This window comes from Rattus norvegicus, chromosome 5 (genome assembly GCF_036323735.1).
Source record: "Rattus norvegicus strain BN/NHsdMcwi chromosome 5, GRCr8, whole genome shotgun sequence".
In the NCBI taxonomy this organism is placed as follows: domain Eukaryota; kingdom Metazoa; phylum Chordata; class Mammalia; order Rodentia; family Muridae; genus Rattus; species Rattus norvegicus.
This window is the reverse complement of record NC_086023.1, coordinates 108,520,163-108,536,339: the sequence shown is the minus strand read 5'-3', so window position 1 is coordinate 108,536,339 and position 16,177 is coordinate 108,520,163. Positions and strand designations below refer to the sequence as shown.

At 39.5% G+C, this 16,177-nt stretch overlaps 1 protein-coding gene across 1 annotated transcript; it reads right to left on the bottom strand.

The window, feature by feature from the left end:
• Positions 1-12,712: 12,712 nt before the first annotated feature.
• LOC120103159 (interferon alpha-12-like) lies at positions 12,713-13,273 on the bottom strand. The gene has a single exon (XM_039111554.2). The coding sequence runs from the start codon at positions 13,265-13,267 to the stop codon at positions 12,713-12,715; it is 555 nt and encodes a 184-aa protein (XP_038967482.1). The 5' UTR covers positions 13,268-13,273.
• Between the last annotated feature and the right edge of the window lie 2,904 nt (positions 13,274-16,177).

Genomic DNA, 16,177 nt, shown 5'->3' with positions numbered 1-16,177 from the left:
CTACTCTCAGGGTATGCACTGTCAGACACTTGGGAACTATGTCCCCTCATCTCTCTGTGTCTGCTAAGCCTGATAATGATTTCCCTGGCTTTGCAGACTTTCTCAGCTCCCTTCCATGCCCAGAGTCTCCATAGCCTTCTAATGGCCCTGTTCAGATCCTTAAACCATGTAGTCTGTTTTGCTATCATTCCTGTGGATCCACGTAACCAAGTGAAGGATAATTTTCAAATGATTAGATGGATGAAGGAAATGTAGGAACCCAGTAAGTGTGTACATAGGGCTAATATAGAGAGAACAGGATCCCTTAGCCTGTGTCTCTGTCTGAAAGTCCATTGCTCTTTCTTGGAGACATAGCATGCACAAACACATACAAACCACACGTGACAGGTATACCCATGCACATGCACATGCACAGTTATTTGATACATTTACTAAGTGTTCATTGCACTTTAAGAGATATTTCAGCCTTAGTTCTGTTTTTTTACTTTAAGTAGAAAGGATGCCCATGAATCCTTGTACTTATGGAACTAGGCAGTGATTGAGCAGAAACTTCATAGCACACAGTCTCTTCAGGATGGAGACCTAGATGGTGTTTTCCTCTTTATTCCCACAGGTGACTCATTACAGACAAAATTATTTCCTTGATATCTCTCTCTCTCTCCAAAACAAATGCCACTGTGTCACATGGCTATACTTCATCTCAGGAGCAGATGATTCCATAAAAATCATGGACACAACTGTCAAAGATAATGTAAAACAGAAAATGGTACTGGTCCAAAACATACAGGAAATCCAGGACTCAATGAGAAGATCAAACCTAAGGATAATAAGTATAGAAGAGAGTGAAGACTCCCAGCTCAAAAAACCGGTAAATATCTTCAACAACATCATAGAAGAAAACTTCCCTAACCTAAAGGAAGAGATGCCCATAAGCATACAAGAAGCCTACAGAACTCCACATAGATTGGACCAGAAAAGAAACTCCAGCCATCACATAATAGTCAAAACACCACATGCACAAAATACAGAATATTAAAAGCAGTAAGGGAAAAGTTCAAGTAACATATAAAGTCAGACCTATCAGAATCACACCAGACTTCTCGCCAGAGACTATGAAAGCCAGAAGATCTTAGACAGATGTCATACAAACCCTAAGAGAACACAAATGCCAGCCCAGGTTACTGTATCCTGCAAAACTCTCAATATACATAGATGGAGAAACCAAGATATTCCATGACAAAACCAAATTTACACAATATCTTTCTACAAATCCAGCCCTACAAACGAAAATAAATGGTAAAGCCCAACATAAGGAGGCAAGCAACACCCTAGAAAAAATGAAGAAACAAATCGTCTTTGCAACAAAACAAAGAGAAGAAAAGCACACAAACATAACCTCACATCCAAATATAAATATAACAGGAAGCAATAATCACTATTCCTTAATATCTCTCAGCATCAATGGTCTCAACTCCCCAATAAAAAGACATAGATTAACAAACTGGATACACAAAGAGGACCCTGCATTCTGCTGCCTACAGAAACACATCTCAGAGACAAAAACAGACACTACCTCAGAGTGAAAGGCTGGAAAACAACTTTCCAGGCAAATGGTAGGAAGAAGCAAGCTGGAGTAGCCATTCTAATATCAAATAAAATCAATTTTCAACTAAAAGTCATCAAAAAAGATAAGGAAGGACACTTCATATTCATCAAAGGAAAAATCCACCAAGATGAACTATCAATCCTAAATATCTATGCCCCAAATACAAGGGCACCTACATACGTAAAAGAAACCTAACTAAAGCTCAAAACACACATTGCACCTCACACAATAATAGTAGGAGACTTCAACACCCCACTCTCATCAATGGACAGATCATGGAAACAGAGACGTAGAGAGACTAAGAGAAGTCATGAGCCAAATGGACTTAACAGATAATTATAGAACATTCTATCCTAAAATTAAAGGATAAACCTTCTTCTCACCACCTCATGGTACTTTCTCCAAAATTGACCATATAATGGGTCAAAAAACAGGACTCAACAGATAAAGAAAGAGAGAAATAATCCCATGTGCCTTATGAGACCACCATGGGCTAAAGCTGGTCTTCAATAAAAATAAGTGAAAAACGCCCACATATACATGGAAGTTGAACATTGCTCTACTCAATGATAACCTGGTCAAGGAAGAAAGAAAGAAAGAAATTAAAGACTTCTTAGAATTTAATGAAAATGAAGGTACAACATACCCAAACATATGGGACACAATGAAAGCTGTGATAATAGGAAAACTCACAGCTCTGAGTGCCTGCAGAAAGATACAGGAGAGACCATATGTCAGCAGCTTGAAAGCACACCTAAAAGCTCTAGAACAAAAAGAAGCAAATACACCCAGGAGGAGTAGAATGCAGGAAATAATCAAACTCAGAGCTGAAATGAACCAAGTAGAAATAAAAACGACCACAGAAAGAATCAACAGAACTAAAAGTTGGTTCTTTGAGAAAATCAACAAGATAGATAAACCCTTAGCCAGACTAACAAGAGGACACAGAGAGTGTGTCCAAATTAACAAAATCAGAAATGAAAAGGGGAACATAATTACAGAATCAGAGGAAATGAAAAAAAAATCATCAGATCCTACTACAAAAGCCTATATTCAACAAAACTTCAAAATCTGCAGGAAATGGACAATTTCCTAGACAGATACAAGGTACTGAAGATAAATCCGGAACGGATAAACAAGTTAAACAACCCCATAACTCCTAACAAAATAGAAGCATTCATTAAAGGTCTTCCAATCAAAAAGAGACCAAGTCCAGATGGGTTCAGTGCAGAATTCTATCAGACCTTCATAGAAGACCTCATACCAATACTATCCAAACTATTCCACAAAATTGAAACAGATGGAGCACTATCGAATTCCTTCTATGAAGCCACAATTACTCTTATACCTAAACCACACAAAGACCCAACAAAGAAATTGATTTCGGACCACTTTCTCTTATGAGTATCGACCCAAAACTACTCAATAAAATTCTGGCAAACAGAATTCAAGAGCACATCAAAATAATCATCCACCATGATCAAGTAGGCTTCATCGCAGGTATGCAGGGATGGTTTAATATATGGAAAACCGTCAATGTTATCCATTATATAAACAAACTGAAAGAACAAAACCACATGATCATTTCATTACATGCTGAGAAAGCATATGACAAACTTCAACACCCCTTCAGGATAAAAGCCCTGGAAAGAATAGGAATTCAAGGCCCATACCTAAACATAGTAAAAGCGGCATACAGCAAACCAGTCGATAACATTAAACTAAATGGAGAGAAACTTGAAGCAATCCCACTAAAATCAGGGACTAGATAAGGCTGCCCCCTCTCTCCCTACAAAGTCAATATAGTTCTTGAAGTTCTAGCCAGAGCAATCAGACAACAAAAGGAGATCAAAGGGACACAGATTGGAAAGGAAGAAGTCAAAATATCACTCTTTGCAGGTGATATGATAGTATATTTAAGTGATCCCAAAATTTCCACCAGAGAACTACTAAAGCTGATAAACAACTTCAGCAAAGTGGCTGGGTATAAAATTAACTCAAATAAATCAGTAGCCTTCCTCTACACAAAAGAGAAACAAGCCTAGAACGAAATTAGGGAAATGACACCCTTCATAATAGTCCCAAATAATATGAAGTACCATGGTGTGACTTTAACCATGCAAGAAAAAGATCTGTACAATAAGAATATCAAGCCTCAACCAACAGATTGGGAAAAGATCTTTACCAATCCTACAACAGATAGAGGCCTTATATCCAAAATATACAAAGAACTCAAGAAGTTAGACCCCAGGGAGACAAATAAACCTATTAAAAAATGGGGTTAAGAGCTAAACAAAGAATTCACAGCTGAGGAATGCCGAATGACTGAGAAACACCTAAAGAAATGTTCAACATCTTTAGTCATAAGGGAAATGCAAATCAAAACAACCCTGAGATTTCACCTCACACCAGTGAGAATGGCTAAGATCAAAAACTCAGGTGACAGCAGATGCTGGCGAGGATGCGTAGAAAGAGGAACACTCCTTCATTGTTGGTGGGATTGCAGACTGGTACAACCACTCTGGAAATCAGTCTGGAGGTTCCTCAGAAAATTGGACATTGAACTACCTGAGGATCCAGCTACACCTCTCTTGGGCATATACCCAGTAGATGCCCCAACATATAAAAAAGACACATGCTCCACTATGTTCATCGCAGCCTTATTTATAATAGCCAGAAGCTGGAAAGAACCCAGATGCCCTTCAACATGGAATGGATACAGGAAATGTGGTACATCTACACAATAAAATATTACTCAGCTATCAAAAACAACGACTTTATGAAATTCGTAGGCAAATGGTTGGAACTGGAAAATATCATCCTGAGTGAGCTAACCCAATCACAGAAAGACATACATGGTATGCACTCACTGATAAGTGGCTATTAGCCCAAATGCTTGAATAACCCTAGATGCCTAGAACAAATGAAACTCAAGACGGATGATCAAAATGTGAATGCTTCACTCCTTCTCTAAAAGGGGAACAAGAATACCCTTGGCAGGGAAGAGAGAGGCAAAGATTAAAACAGAGACTGAAGGAACTCCCATTTAGAGCCTGCCCCACATGTGGCCCATACATATACAGCCACCATATTAGACAAGATGGATGAAACAAAGAAGTGCAGACCGACAGGAGCCGGATGTAGATCGCTCCTGAGAGACACAGCCAGAATACATCAAATACAGAGGCGAATGCCAGCAGCAAACCACTGAACTGAGAATAGGACCCCCGTTAAAGGAATCAGAGAAAGAACTGGAAGAGCTTGAAGGGGCTCGAGACCCCATATGTACAACAATGCCAAGCAACCAGAGCTTCCAGGGACTAAGCCACTACCTAAAGACTATACATGGACTGAACCTGGACTCTGACCTCATAGGTAGCATTGAATATCCTAGTAAGAGCACCAGTGGAAGGGGAAGCCCTGGGTCCTGCTAAGACTGAACCCCCAGTGAACTAGACTGTTGGGGGGAGGGCGGCAATGGGGGATGGTTTGGGAGGGGAACACCCATAAGGAAGGGGAGGGGGAGGGGGATGTTTGCCCGGAAACCAAAGAATTATTATTAAGTATTAAATAAATTAAAAAAATGAAAAAAAGAATATCATGCCTCTGAAGAAAGAAATTGAAGAAGACCTCAAAAGATGGCAAGATCTCCTATGCTAATGGATTGGCAGGATTAATATAATAAAAATGGCCATTTTACCAAAAGTGATTTACACATTCAATGAAATCCCCATCAAAATACCAATCCAATTCTTGATGGAGTTAGACAGAACAATTTGCAAATTCATCTGGAATAACAAAAAACCCAGGATAGCTAAAACTGTCCTCAACAATAAAAGGACTTCTGGGGGAATCACTATCCCTGAACTCAAGCAGTACTACAGAGCAATAGTGATAAAAAACTGCATGGTATTGGTACAGAGACAGACAGATTGACCAACGGAATAGAATTGAAGACCCAGAAGTGAAGCCACACACCTATGTTCACTTGATTTTTGAGAAAGGAACAAAAACCATCCAATGGAAAAAAGATAGCATTTTCAGCAAATGGTGCTGGTTCAACTGGAGGTCAACATGTAGAAGAATGCAGATTGATCCATGCTTATCACCCTGTACAAAGCTTAAGTCCAAGTGGATCAAGGACCTCCACATCAAACCAGATGCACTCAAACTAATAGAAGAAAAAGGGGGAAAGCATCTCGAACACATGGGAACTGGAAAAAATTTCCTGAACAAAACACCAATGACTTATGCTCTAAGATCCAGAAACGAAAATGGGATCTCATAAAACTGCAAAGCTTCTATAAGGCAAAGGACACTGTGGTCAGGATAAAACAGCACACAACAGATTGGGAAATGATCTTTAAGAATCCTACAACAGATACTGGGCTTATATCCAAAATATACAAAGAACTCAAGAAGTTAGACCCCAGGGAGACAAATAACCCTATTAAAAAATGGAGGTCAGACAGGAGCCGGATGTAGATCACTCCTGAGAGACACAGCCAGAATACAGCAAATACAGAGGCGAATGCCAGCAGCAAACCACTGAACTGAGAATATAACCCCTGTTGAAGGATTCAGAGAAGAACTGGAAGAGCTTGAAGGGGCTCGAGACCCCATATGTACAACAATGCCAAGCAACCAGAGCTTCCAGGGATTAAGCCACTACCTAAAGACTATACATGGACTGACCCTGGACTCTGACCTCATAGTTAGCAATGAATATCCTAGTAAGAGCACCAGTGGAAGGGGAAGCCCTGGGTCCTGCTAAGACTGAACCCCCCAGTGAACTAGACTGTTGGGGGGAGGGTGGCAATGGGGGGAGGGTTGGGAGGGGAATACCCATAAGGAAGGGGAGGAGGGAGGGGATAGGGGGATTTTTGCCCGGAAACCGGGAAAGGGAATAACACTCAAAATGTAAAAAAAAATGAGAATTAAAAAAAAATTAAAAAATAAAAAATTAAAAAAAAATAAAAAAAATGGAGGTCAGAGCTAAGAAAAGGATTCACAGCTCAGGAATGCCGAATGGCTGAGAAACACCTAAAGAAATGTTCAACATCTTTAGTCATAAGGGAAATGCAAATCAAAACAACCCTGAGATTTCACCTCACACCAGTGAGAATGGCTAAGATCAAAAACTCAGGTGACAGAAGATGCTGGCAAGGATGCAGAGAAAGAGAAGCACTCCTCCATTGTTGGTGGGATTGCAGACTGGTACAACCATTCTGGTAATCAGTCTGGGTGTTCCTCAGAAAATTGGACATTGAACTACCTGAGGATCCAGCTATACCTCTCTTGGGCATATACCCAAAAGTTGCCCCAACATATAAAAAAGACACTTGCTCCACTATGTTCATCGCAGCCTTATTTATAATAGCCAGAAGCTGGAAAGAACCGAGATGCCCTTCAACAAAGGAATGGATACAGGAAATGTGGTACATCTACACAATGGAATATTACTCAGCTATCAAAAACAACGACTTTATGAAATTCGTAGGCAAATGGTTGGAACTGGAAAATATCATCATGAGTGAGTTAACCCAATCACAGAAAGACATACATGGTATGCACTCACTGATAAGTGGCTATTAGCCCAAATGCTTGAATAACCCTAGATGCCTAGAACAAATGAAACTCAAGACGGATGATCAAAATGTGAATGCTTCACTCCTTCTTTAAAAGGGGAACAAGAATACCCTTGACAAGGAATAGAGAGGCAAAGATTAAAACAGAGACAGAAGGAACACCCATTCAGAGCCTGCCACACATGTGGCTCATACATATACAGACACCCAATTAGACAAGATGGATGAAGCAAAGAAGTGCAGCCCGACAGGAGCCGGATATAGATCACTCCTGAGAGACACAGCCAGAATACAGCAAATACAGAGGCGAATACCAGCAGCAAACCACTGAACTGAGAATAGGACCCCCGTTGAAGGAATCAGAGAAAGAACTGGAAGAGCTTGAAGGAGCTCTAGACCCCATATGAACAACAATGCCAAGCAACCAGAGCTTCCAGGGACTAAGCCATTACCTAAAGACTATACATGGACTGACCCTGGACTCTGACCTCATAGGTAGCAATGAATATCCTAGTAAGATCACCAGTGGAATGGGAAGCCCTTGGTGTGCTAAGACTGAACCCCCAGTGAACGTGATTGTTGGGGGAAGGGTGGCAATGGGGGGAGGATGGGGAGGGGAACACTGATAAAGAAGGGGAGGGGGATGCTGGCCCGGAAACTGGGAAAGGGAATAATAACTTAAAATGTAAATAAGAAATACTTCAGTTAATTTAAAAAAAAGTAATAATATTTAAAAAAGAAATGCTATAGTATCACCACCCTTGGACTCACAATGTACTACAGACCTATAATGATAAATAGAGCTTTGATTTAGGATATGAATAGAAGGTTGATCTGTGGAATAGAATAGAATGTAATAGAATAGAATAGAATAGAATAGAATAGAATAGAATACCCAGCCATAATTCCTTATAATAGTGAAATCTCATTTGTAAGAAAGAATACAAAATTACATGCTGGAAATAAGGCACAATCTAGAAAAAAAATGGTGCTCATCGAATTTGATAGTTGCCTCTAAAGGAATGACAATAGATCAATATTCATCATCCTGTAAAAAATGAGGTGCTTAGCATCAAGGGCCTTGATATATGACTTGATACACTTCATCTGAGAAAGGAGAAATCGGTATATAGGCTTCTAATCATTGCAAGTGCTTTGGCAACTAGTGCTGGCCTCTGAATGTGCATGTGTATATGGAAGAGAGAGATGGATGTCAAGTAAGCTCATCACTCTCTTCTAGCTGTGTTCCTCACAGTGCCTCACACTGGCCTTGCAGCTCACTGATTTAGCTAGGGTAGTGGCCAGATCCTTGCATGGACTTCCTCCATTTAGTAAGATGCTTCTGTGTCCGGTTCTACATCCCTGATTACTGGTCATTACAACTCAGGAATAATAGACACAGAGAACTGGATATGGACATTTTAACATTCTCAAACCTGAAGCTTGACAAAATTGGCAGTCTCTATCGTACATTGTGTGTCTCTACACAGATATGTTTTTATGCACAAACGTGAAGCTCCCTGACTCCCATGTCCTTTCTGTGTGAATTCAGTGTGCATTGAATCGGGTCTGCTTCTGTGTACAGGAATGATGGCTCAGTACTTTGTCACTTACTGAATTCTCCTGTCTCAGTACTTGTATTTCTGTCTCTTGATTCCCAAATTTTGTTTAGTAGAAACAAGTGAAACACAATATGACATTATGTATTATCTGAGCAGGATGATACCTGGAGATATTTCATAATAATTTTATTATATAACCAAGAAAGTGATGAAGATTACACTAAAAATAGTCAGCAAAGAAACAGCAAAGAAAGTCATATCTAACATGTGTTGAGCAGTCAAACCAATAGTCATTTATGCAATAATTGCTGTCCCCAGCAAAGTCTATTTCAATTACCAGTTCTGCAGCAAAACTTCATATCACATGATTTTGTTCAAACACACAGATTACCAATGTATGTTTCCATCATATATAATTCCTTACCTATTCCTCTGCTCCCTGTGAGGAATCAGACATGACACCACTCCTCTGAGCATGTTTACTGTCCAATGAGACAGAGACATCCTTCTCCTGTACTCAGAGTGCAGGGCCAAAACAAAACCTCAAGGAGGAAGTGGTTGTAACTGAAAACTTAGTCCTAAGAGGGAACTGAAGGTCTAGAGATTTCCTTGGCAGTTCTTCATAGAGACACACATTGTATTCCTCTGTTCAAGTGTCCTTCAAACCTCAAAGAGTCCGAGGAATCAAGAGTCTCTGATATGTTGATCTCGGCCCCTGTAAAACAACAATCTTACCAATAGACATATGAAGTGTTACTCTGCATCAATTTATTGACCATGGTCTGGAACACGGATTCACATTGCACCTCATGGACAGGCCATCGTGGAGTAGGTTGCCTAAACTCTTGAGGTCACATATCAGAAGACGGCCATAGATCCTTGCATTTAGCAAACTCACTGTTGCTGGCATCGTCAGGCAGAGCAGCAGCTAAAGAATCCCTTCTGTGGGCTCAGATGCTATTTTTTTCAGCATTCCTAGCTCAGGGTTGGTTGTCTCAGTTTCACAAGGCCTTACCTAATGATCAAAAGGACGTGAGTTTGGTTGTGAGTCCCTACTAAAGGGACTGCACACAGACCCCTCCTTCTCCAGAGAACTTCAGTTATAGAAGACTAGAGGGAAATGACACAGAATTCCTTTTTATATATACCTGTAAAATGTTCAGATGACATGGGATATGGACAGGAGAGGATTTACCTTTCTAAGGTGCATTTGGAGGGAATGGAGTCTTTCTGAATTCAGTTCTACTGGACAAAAGTCTGCTTCAGTGTGGAGGAAACTCTGCCAGGAAACTGAATTCTGTAAAGAAAGAAAAGCTCCCCAGAATTGGATTCTGTTTTTTCTTCTCAGGCCAAGCCAGTAGGTGGCTCTCTTCTCCAAATTTTTATCATAATTGAAGATTGGTTTCCTTTTACTTTCTTCCTTTTTTTCTTCCTTTCTTTCTTTCCTTCTTTCTTCTTCCGTCTTTCCCCTTTCTTCTTTCCTTCTCTTTTTCCTGTCTTTTGGTTTTTTCTTTTTTCTATTTCTTTTCCTTGTTGAAACAGTCAGCTTTAGGTCTTTAGAAGAACATTGTCTATCGTCTAAACTTAAGAAAAATTCTTATACTGAGTTTCATTCAAACCTTGAACTCCTTGATTTTGGTTTCACTGGGGCAAATATGTTTTCAAAAAACCTCCAGTCAGGAACACAGATGTAAAGGATAGACAACATTTGTAGAGTGAGCAGACCTGGGTAATGAGGAGAGAATGAGAAACACACACTGGGGCTTTCTGCATCAGGGAGGGGGAAACAAGGGCTCTGAGGATGTAAGATGGGGTCTGGAGCAGCAGGGAGGTACTGGGAGTCTATGAGACAAAGCTGTATGTGAGCACATATGTACACATACATCCATGCACATACATAATTAATGGTATTATATCACACATACAGCATATCATACATAATATATACATTTGCCTGTACTTCCACTTTCAGATTCAGTCTAAGACACTGATGCCCAAATATTTGTTAGCCTCCGTTATTATTGAATATTCAATTCAGTGATTAGTCTTCCATGTCCGATGTGTCTAAAGGTAGAATAATTCATTTAATCGTGACAAACAGCAAGGGCTTTGAGTGTCTCAACTCTCTGTACATTTACATTTACCCTTTCATCTCTCCTGAGGTGTTGGTTTGATGGTCAAAGTCTCCAATTCTGTTCTGTGTCTCTTCTCTTTCCTAGAAAGAAAACCCTGAGGTTGGTTTGTGGCACTGAACTAAAGATATGATGTCATTGAAATGAAAGCTGAAAAAGACACAGATGTGTCATCTAAGCAAGAGAGTAGTAGCAAAAATGTTCGAAACTATGAGAAAAGGAAAAGATCTATGGCCATTCGTAAAATAATGTTATGAAAGTGACTATATTTTCAGGTGATGTTCATTATCAATGCAATCTGCATAAAAATTTCAGTAATATTTCTCTCAGAAGGATCCTACTTAAAATACATGTGGAGCCATGAAGGTAACAAAGAACCAAATGCTGAACTCATCCTGTCACAATACCTGATTTGACATTAGAGCTTACATCTAAGAGGGGGCTCCTGCACTGGCCAACACTTACCACAGAACTCTTATATTCCCTGCCAATGAACAGAGACTCACAACTGGTCACTGGGAAAATGAAGAGCTGATATTTTGGCCTCGGGAACCATTGAAGAAGAGGGAGTAGAAGAATTGGAAAAGCCAGAGGCAGTGGATGACTCAGCAAAGCCATGTTCTTGAACACAACAGAATAGTTACTCATGTGAACTGTGAGTGGCTATGACTGAATTGACATGACCAGGCCAGACAAAATATCAGCTTGGAAAAAAGGCAATTCCACCTCCAGCTGAGGAACGATGGAAAAATATTGGAGCTGGAGGAAAGAGATTCCAGTATCATCAGGGATGGGACCCCTGAGAGCGGCTACCATGCTCCATGAGATGGTGCTGTACCATGCACAACTAGTGATTCAAAGAAGATGGAGCAAAAGTAGAACAATGAGGAGTAGGGAGAGGAGGAAGAAAGAGGAGGAGGAAGAAGAGTAACAAACAGAGAAGTAGAAAGTGGGAAGAGGAAAGGTCCCGGAAATACAGACGGAATAGTGTTTCAAAGGGTTAATTTTAGAGTCATTTCTCTCCCCTGGTTGGATTTATTCCTAGGACTGGATTATGAGGCTATGAGGAGTGGGTGTAAATCCCACGTTCTTTTTGTTTTCCCTTTCTGTGCCCTATAGGCAGACTAGTCATTGTTTTATCTGTTTTGCACTGCTCTACATGACCTCACTAATTTTTAGAACCTCAAACAACTAAACTCATTATCGATAAAAGAAGATAAGTATATGAGATCAAGGAAATCAGGTGCTAAATTAAACCAGGACATATTTGGTCAAAGTGGACTAAGGAATGTTAGGAGCAAGACTCTCTGGTTGTCTTCTGCACAGCATGCTGTTTATCCATCCAGAAGAATACTATATGCTAGAGAGAAGTAGGTGAAAATATCTAGGGCTTGTCTAAAAACTGCGCACTGTATATGTCTTTCTGCTCTGATATTTAGAAAGTGTGCATTTGTACAATAGTTACAGTGTAGACTCTAATGTTAAAAATAATTATTAATGTGAAAGAGAGCAAATTAATACAAAGTGTCTTATAAAGCAAATTTATTTGAATTCAAAATAATTTAATTGCAAATGACAATTAGCTATAGTAAAAATAAAAGAATAAAAGATTTAGCATAAATATCTTAACATACATTATAGCATTCTAATAAATAAATGAATCAATCAATCAATCAATGAATAAATAAATAAATAAATAAATAAATAAATAAATAACCAAATGGATGCAGATACAAAAAGAGTTTAACATATTGAAAATAATTGCTCATAATGTGAGATGCAATGTTGTAGTCCAGGAGAATCCTCTCCACTTTGTCTCAGAACTCATTCCTTCTCTTCACTCAGTTTTGCCAGGAACATATCTGAATAAATCAGGGCTCTCCCGACTTCTACTCTAACCACTTCCCAGGCACAGGGGCTGTGTTTCTTCTGTTTCAGGTACATGGTGATCCTGCCGAAGTATTCCCTCACAGCCAGCCAGGAGGGTTCCTGGGTCAAGGGAACTTCCTGCACTCCAACCTGCTGATTCTGACAGGCTTCAAGATCTTTGAGCTGCTGGTAGAGGTAATTGCAGAATGACAATCGGAGGGTTTCATTCCAAGCAGCACGTGACTCCTCTGATTCGAAGAGGGTCAGGACCTGCTGAGTCAGAGTTTGCAGTACAGAGATGGCTTGAGACTTCTGGATCTGCTGGGCATCCACCTTCTCCAAAGGGAGTTCAAAGTATTTTATGTCCTTCAGGCAGGAGACAGGGGACTGTCGACTCATTTGTTTCAAGACTGTGAGGTTATGAGTGCGAGGCAGGTCACATCCTAGACAGCAGGTTGACCAGTGGCTCATAACTACCAGAATCGTGAGGAATGCACAAACCATAGCCATCGTGGATCTTGCAGATGCTGATGACTCTCTGAGCACCGTGTTTGAGTCTTCCCCTGTAGGTTCTCTGATAACCCTGCTGTGTGCATCTATCTTAAATAGTGGCAAACTCAACTTTCCCCTTTCTGAATGCCCTCCCCTAGCTTCCCAATTCTCTTTTCACTTTCTTTACCTCACTCTCTGCTTACTTCTGGCCATTTTTTCTCAAGGATTTGGGTTCCATTATTACTTTCTCTTTCACTGCCACCCTCAGAAAGCTATGCTACATGACTTCTCTTAAATTACATTAAAATTGTCATTAACCACTATTCTATAGATGTGTAGTCTTTATTAGAAATTTATACATATATTGCAAACACAAAACTTTCTCTGTTGTTGTATTTAAAAGGTATTGTAATTCATTTACAATTATTTTTAATTTTATTGATGCCATGTACATAAATATTTGCATCAAAAAGTTAAGGGCAGTGCAAAATCTTTCTAAATTAGAAATACTATTGTGGCCTGGCAGCTGCATTGTATAGGCAAAAGGGTATAGGACATCAAGGCCAGCCTTGTCTACAGAGCAAGTTCCAGACCAGTCAGGACTACACAGAGAAACCCTGTCTCTACGGAAATCATACCGACATAATGGTATACTTCAAAATTTTATATTGTTTAAAGTCTAAAATAAAGTTATTTTCTTTATATTAATTTTGTTAAAGTAAATATAGCTATGGCTGTAAACTAGCTCTTTATCCAAAGATTTTCATGGCATCCTGAGGGCTGTACATGGAAAAAGCCTTATGTTCAAGCTTTATAATCATGGTTCAATTTCTGGAACACAAGGTTGCAGAACACAACCAAGACCTGTAAGATGGCCTCTGACCTCCACATTCATAGCAAAGCAAGCTGTACCTAGTACACATTCTCCATGTCTCAGTGTGTGTCTACCTCTCTCTATCTCTCTCCCTCTCCCTCTCCCTCCCCCCTCTCTCTTTTTCTCTCACTCTCTCCCTACGCCTCTTTCTCTCCCTATGCCTCCCTCTCACACATACCCACACACAAAGTGACACAAACACACATTTAACAAATTCACTCATCATGCATATGCAGACACAGACCACTCTTATATACAGATGCATAGCAATATGCAAACACACGCACACAATACACTCACAGCCACAACTCACCTACACACACATACAAAGATAAGCATTCACATACACAAATGAACACACAATCACATGCATAAAAAATATACAGTCCGACAAAAAATGGACATTTTGACATAATTATGCTCACACATACAACACTGAGACATGAATACAGATGTACACACATATACATACCCACACACATATCAATACACACACAGACTTACCCAGGTACACATATATATTCCCACAATACTTGTATACACACACACACACACACACACACACACACATTACCTCTCTCATACAAGACAGGTTTCAATACATGAACACACACTAAACAAACAAAAACAATACACCTACACATGTACAGGTTTCCCTATATATACTTGCAATCACTCAAACATACTCTCAGAAGCACAGACACATACACACATGAACTAATTCCCAAAATTTCTCACAAACATTCACAAACATTGCCTACATGCACATGCATAACTTATATAAACTCACACATATACATACTCAAATATAGACAAATGAATACACACATCCAGGCACAACATTTAATTATACATAAACACAGTGATGACATATAGGCACATAGACTCATTCAGACACATAAACTCATACAGACAAATATAGGCACATACATGCGTAAGACATTCCCACACATACATGAGAGGAAAAAGATATTTAAAATCTGAAAGCTTAAATTTTCATTCATTTTTCTCATAACTTTAGACTATTAACACCAAGGGTTTCTGAATTCATTGCACAATTGGAAGACCATGAGTCTCAATAATTTACTCATTACATGGTCTCCAAGAGGCAGACAGGAAAAGTTTGTAATTAGGAAGCAGCCCCCTAACCTTCCTCCAGCAAAGCCTCACTGCCTAATAGACTACTAATCTAAAATAATCAATGGGTTTTCATTAATAAAGTTTATTCCTGGAGGATGTGAGGGGTATCCTGTGAACACTGCTTCCCTGAGTACCAACCTCCAAAAAGGTGAACTCCAGTAACATTTTGCATCCAAACTAAAACATATGGGTAAATATCTGAAATATGTATTTCAAATGCTTGAAAGCTCCCACTCTATGCCAGGAGTGCTATTAAATCCAAACAAATCAACAGGCAATGTTTATCATTAAGCTCAGGATATTTTAGGATCAGTCAGTACCTTACAAAATATTCTTGTCAAATCACAGTAGAAGGCGTTTTAGATTACCTACACTTTCTCACAACAATAAGGAGTTTGAATAGTAATTTTTTTGTATTTGCAGAGTTTAAAGTCTGTCCATTCATTTTCAAAGTTAGAAATGATTGAATTTATTTAGTGGTGAAAATAAGTGTTCTATGTATGCTTTTATATATTTAAAAAGGCCATCTTTGTACGACAATAATAGAATCAATCCTTCCCCTCTGGGGAAAAAAATGTATCTAACTGGCATATTTGCTTTTGTGATATTGAACGGCTTAGATTTTTCTACTTTCAGGGTATGCACTGTCAGACACTTGGGAACCATGTCCCCTCATCTCTCTATGTCTGCTAAGGCTGATAATGATTTCCCTGGCTTTGCAGACTTTCTCAGTGCCCTTCCATGCCCAGAGTCTCCATAGCCTTTTAATGGCCCTGTTCAGATCCTTAAACCAGGTAGTCTGTTTTGCTATCATTCCTGTAGATCCACATACCCAAGTGAAGGATAATTTTCAAATGATTAGATGGATGAAGGAAATGTAGGAACCCAGTAAGTATGTGCATATGGCTAATATA

Bases quoted from the DNA above. Each gene is read 5' to 3' on its own strand.
- LOC120103159 (XM_039111554.2), bottom strand. From the start codon at position 13,267: ATGGCTATGGTTTGTGCATTCCTCACGATTCTGGTAGTTATGAGCCAC.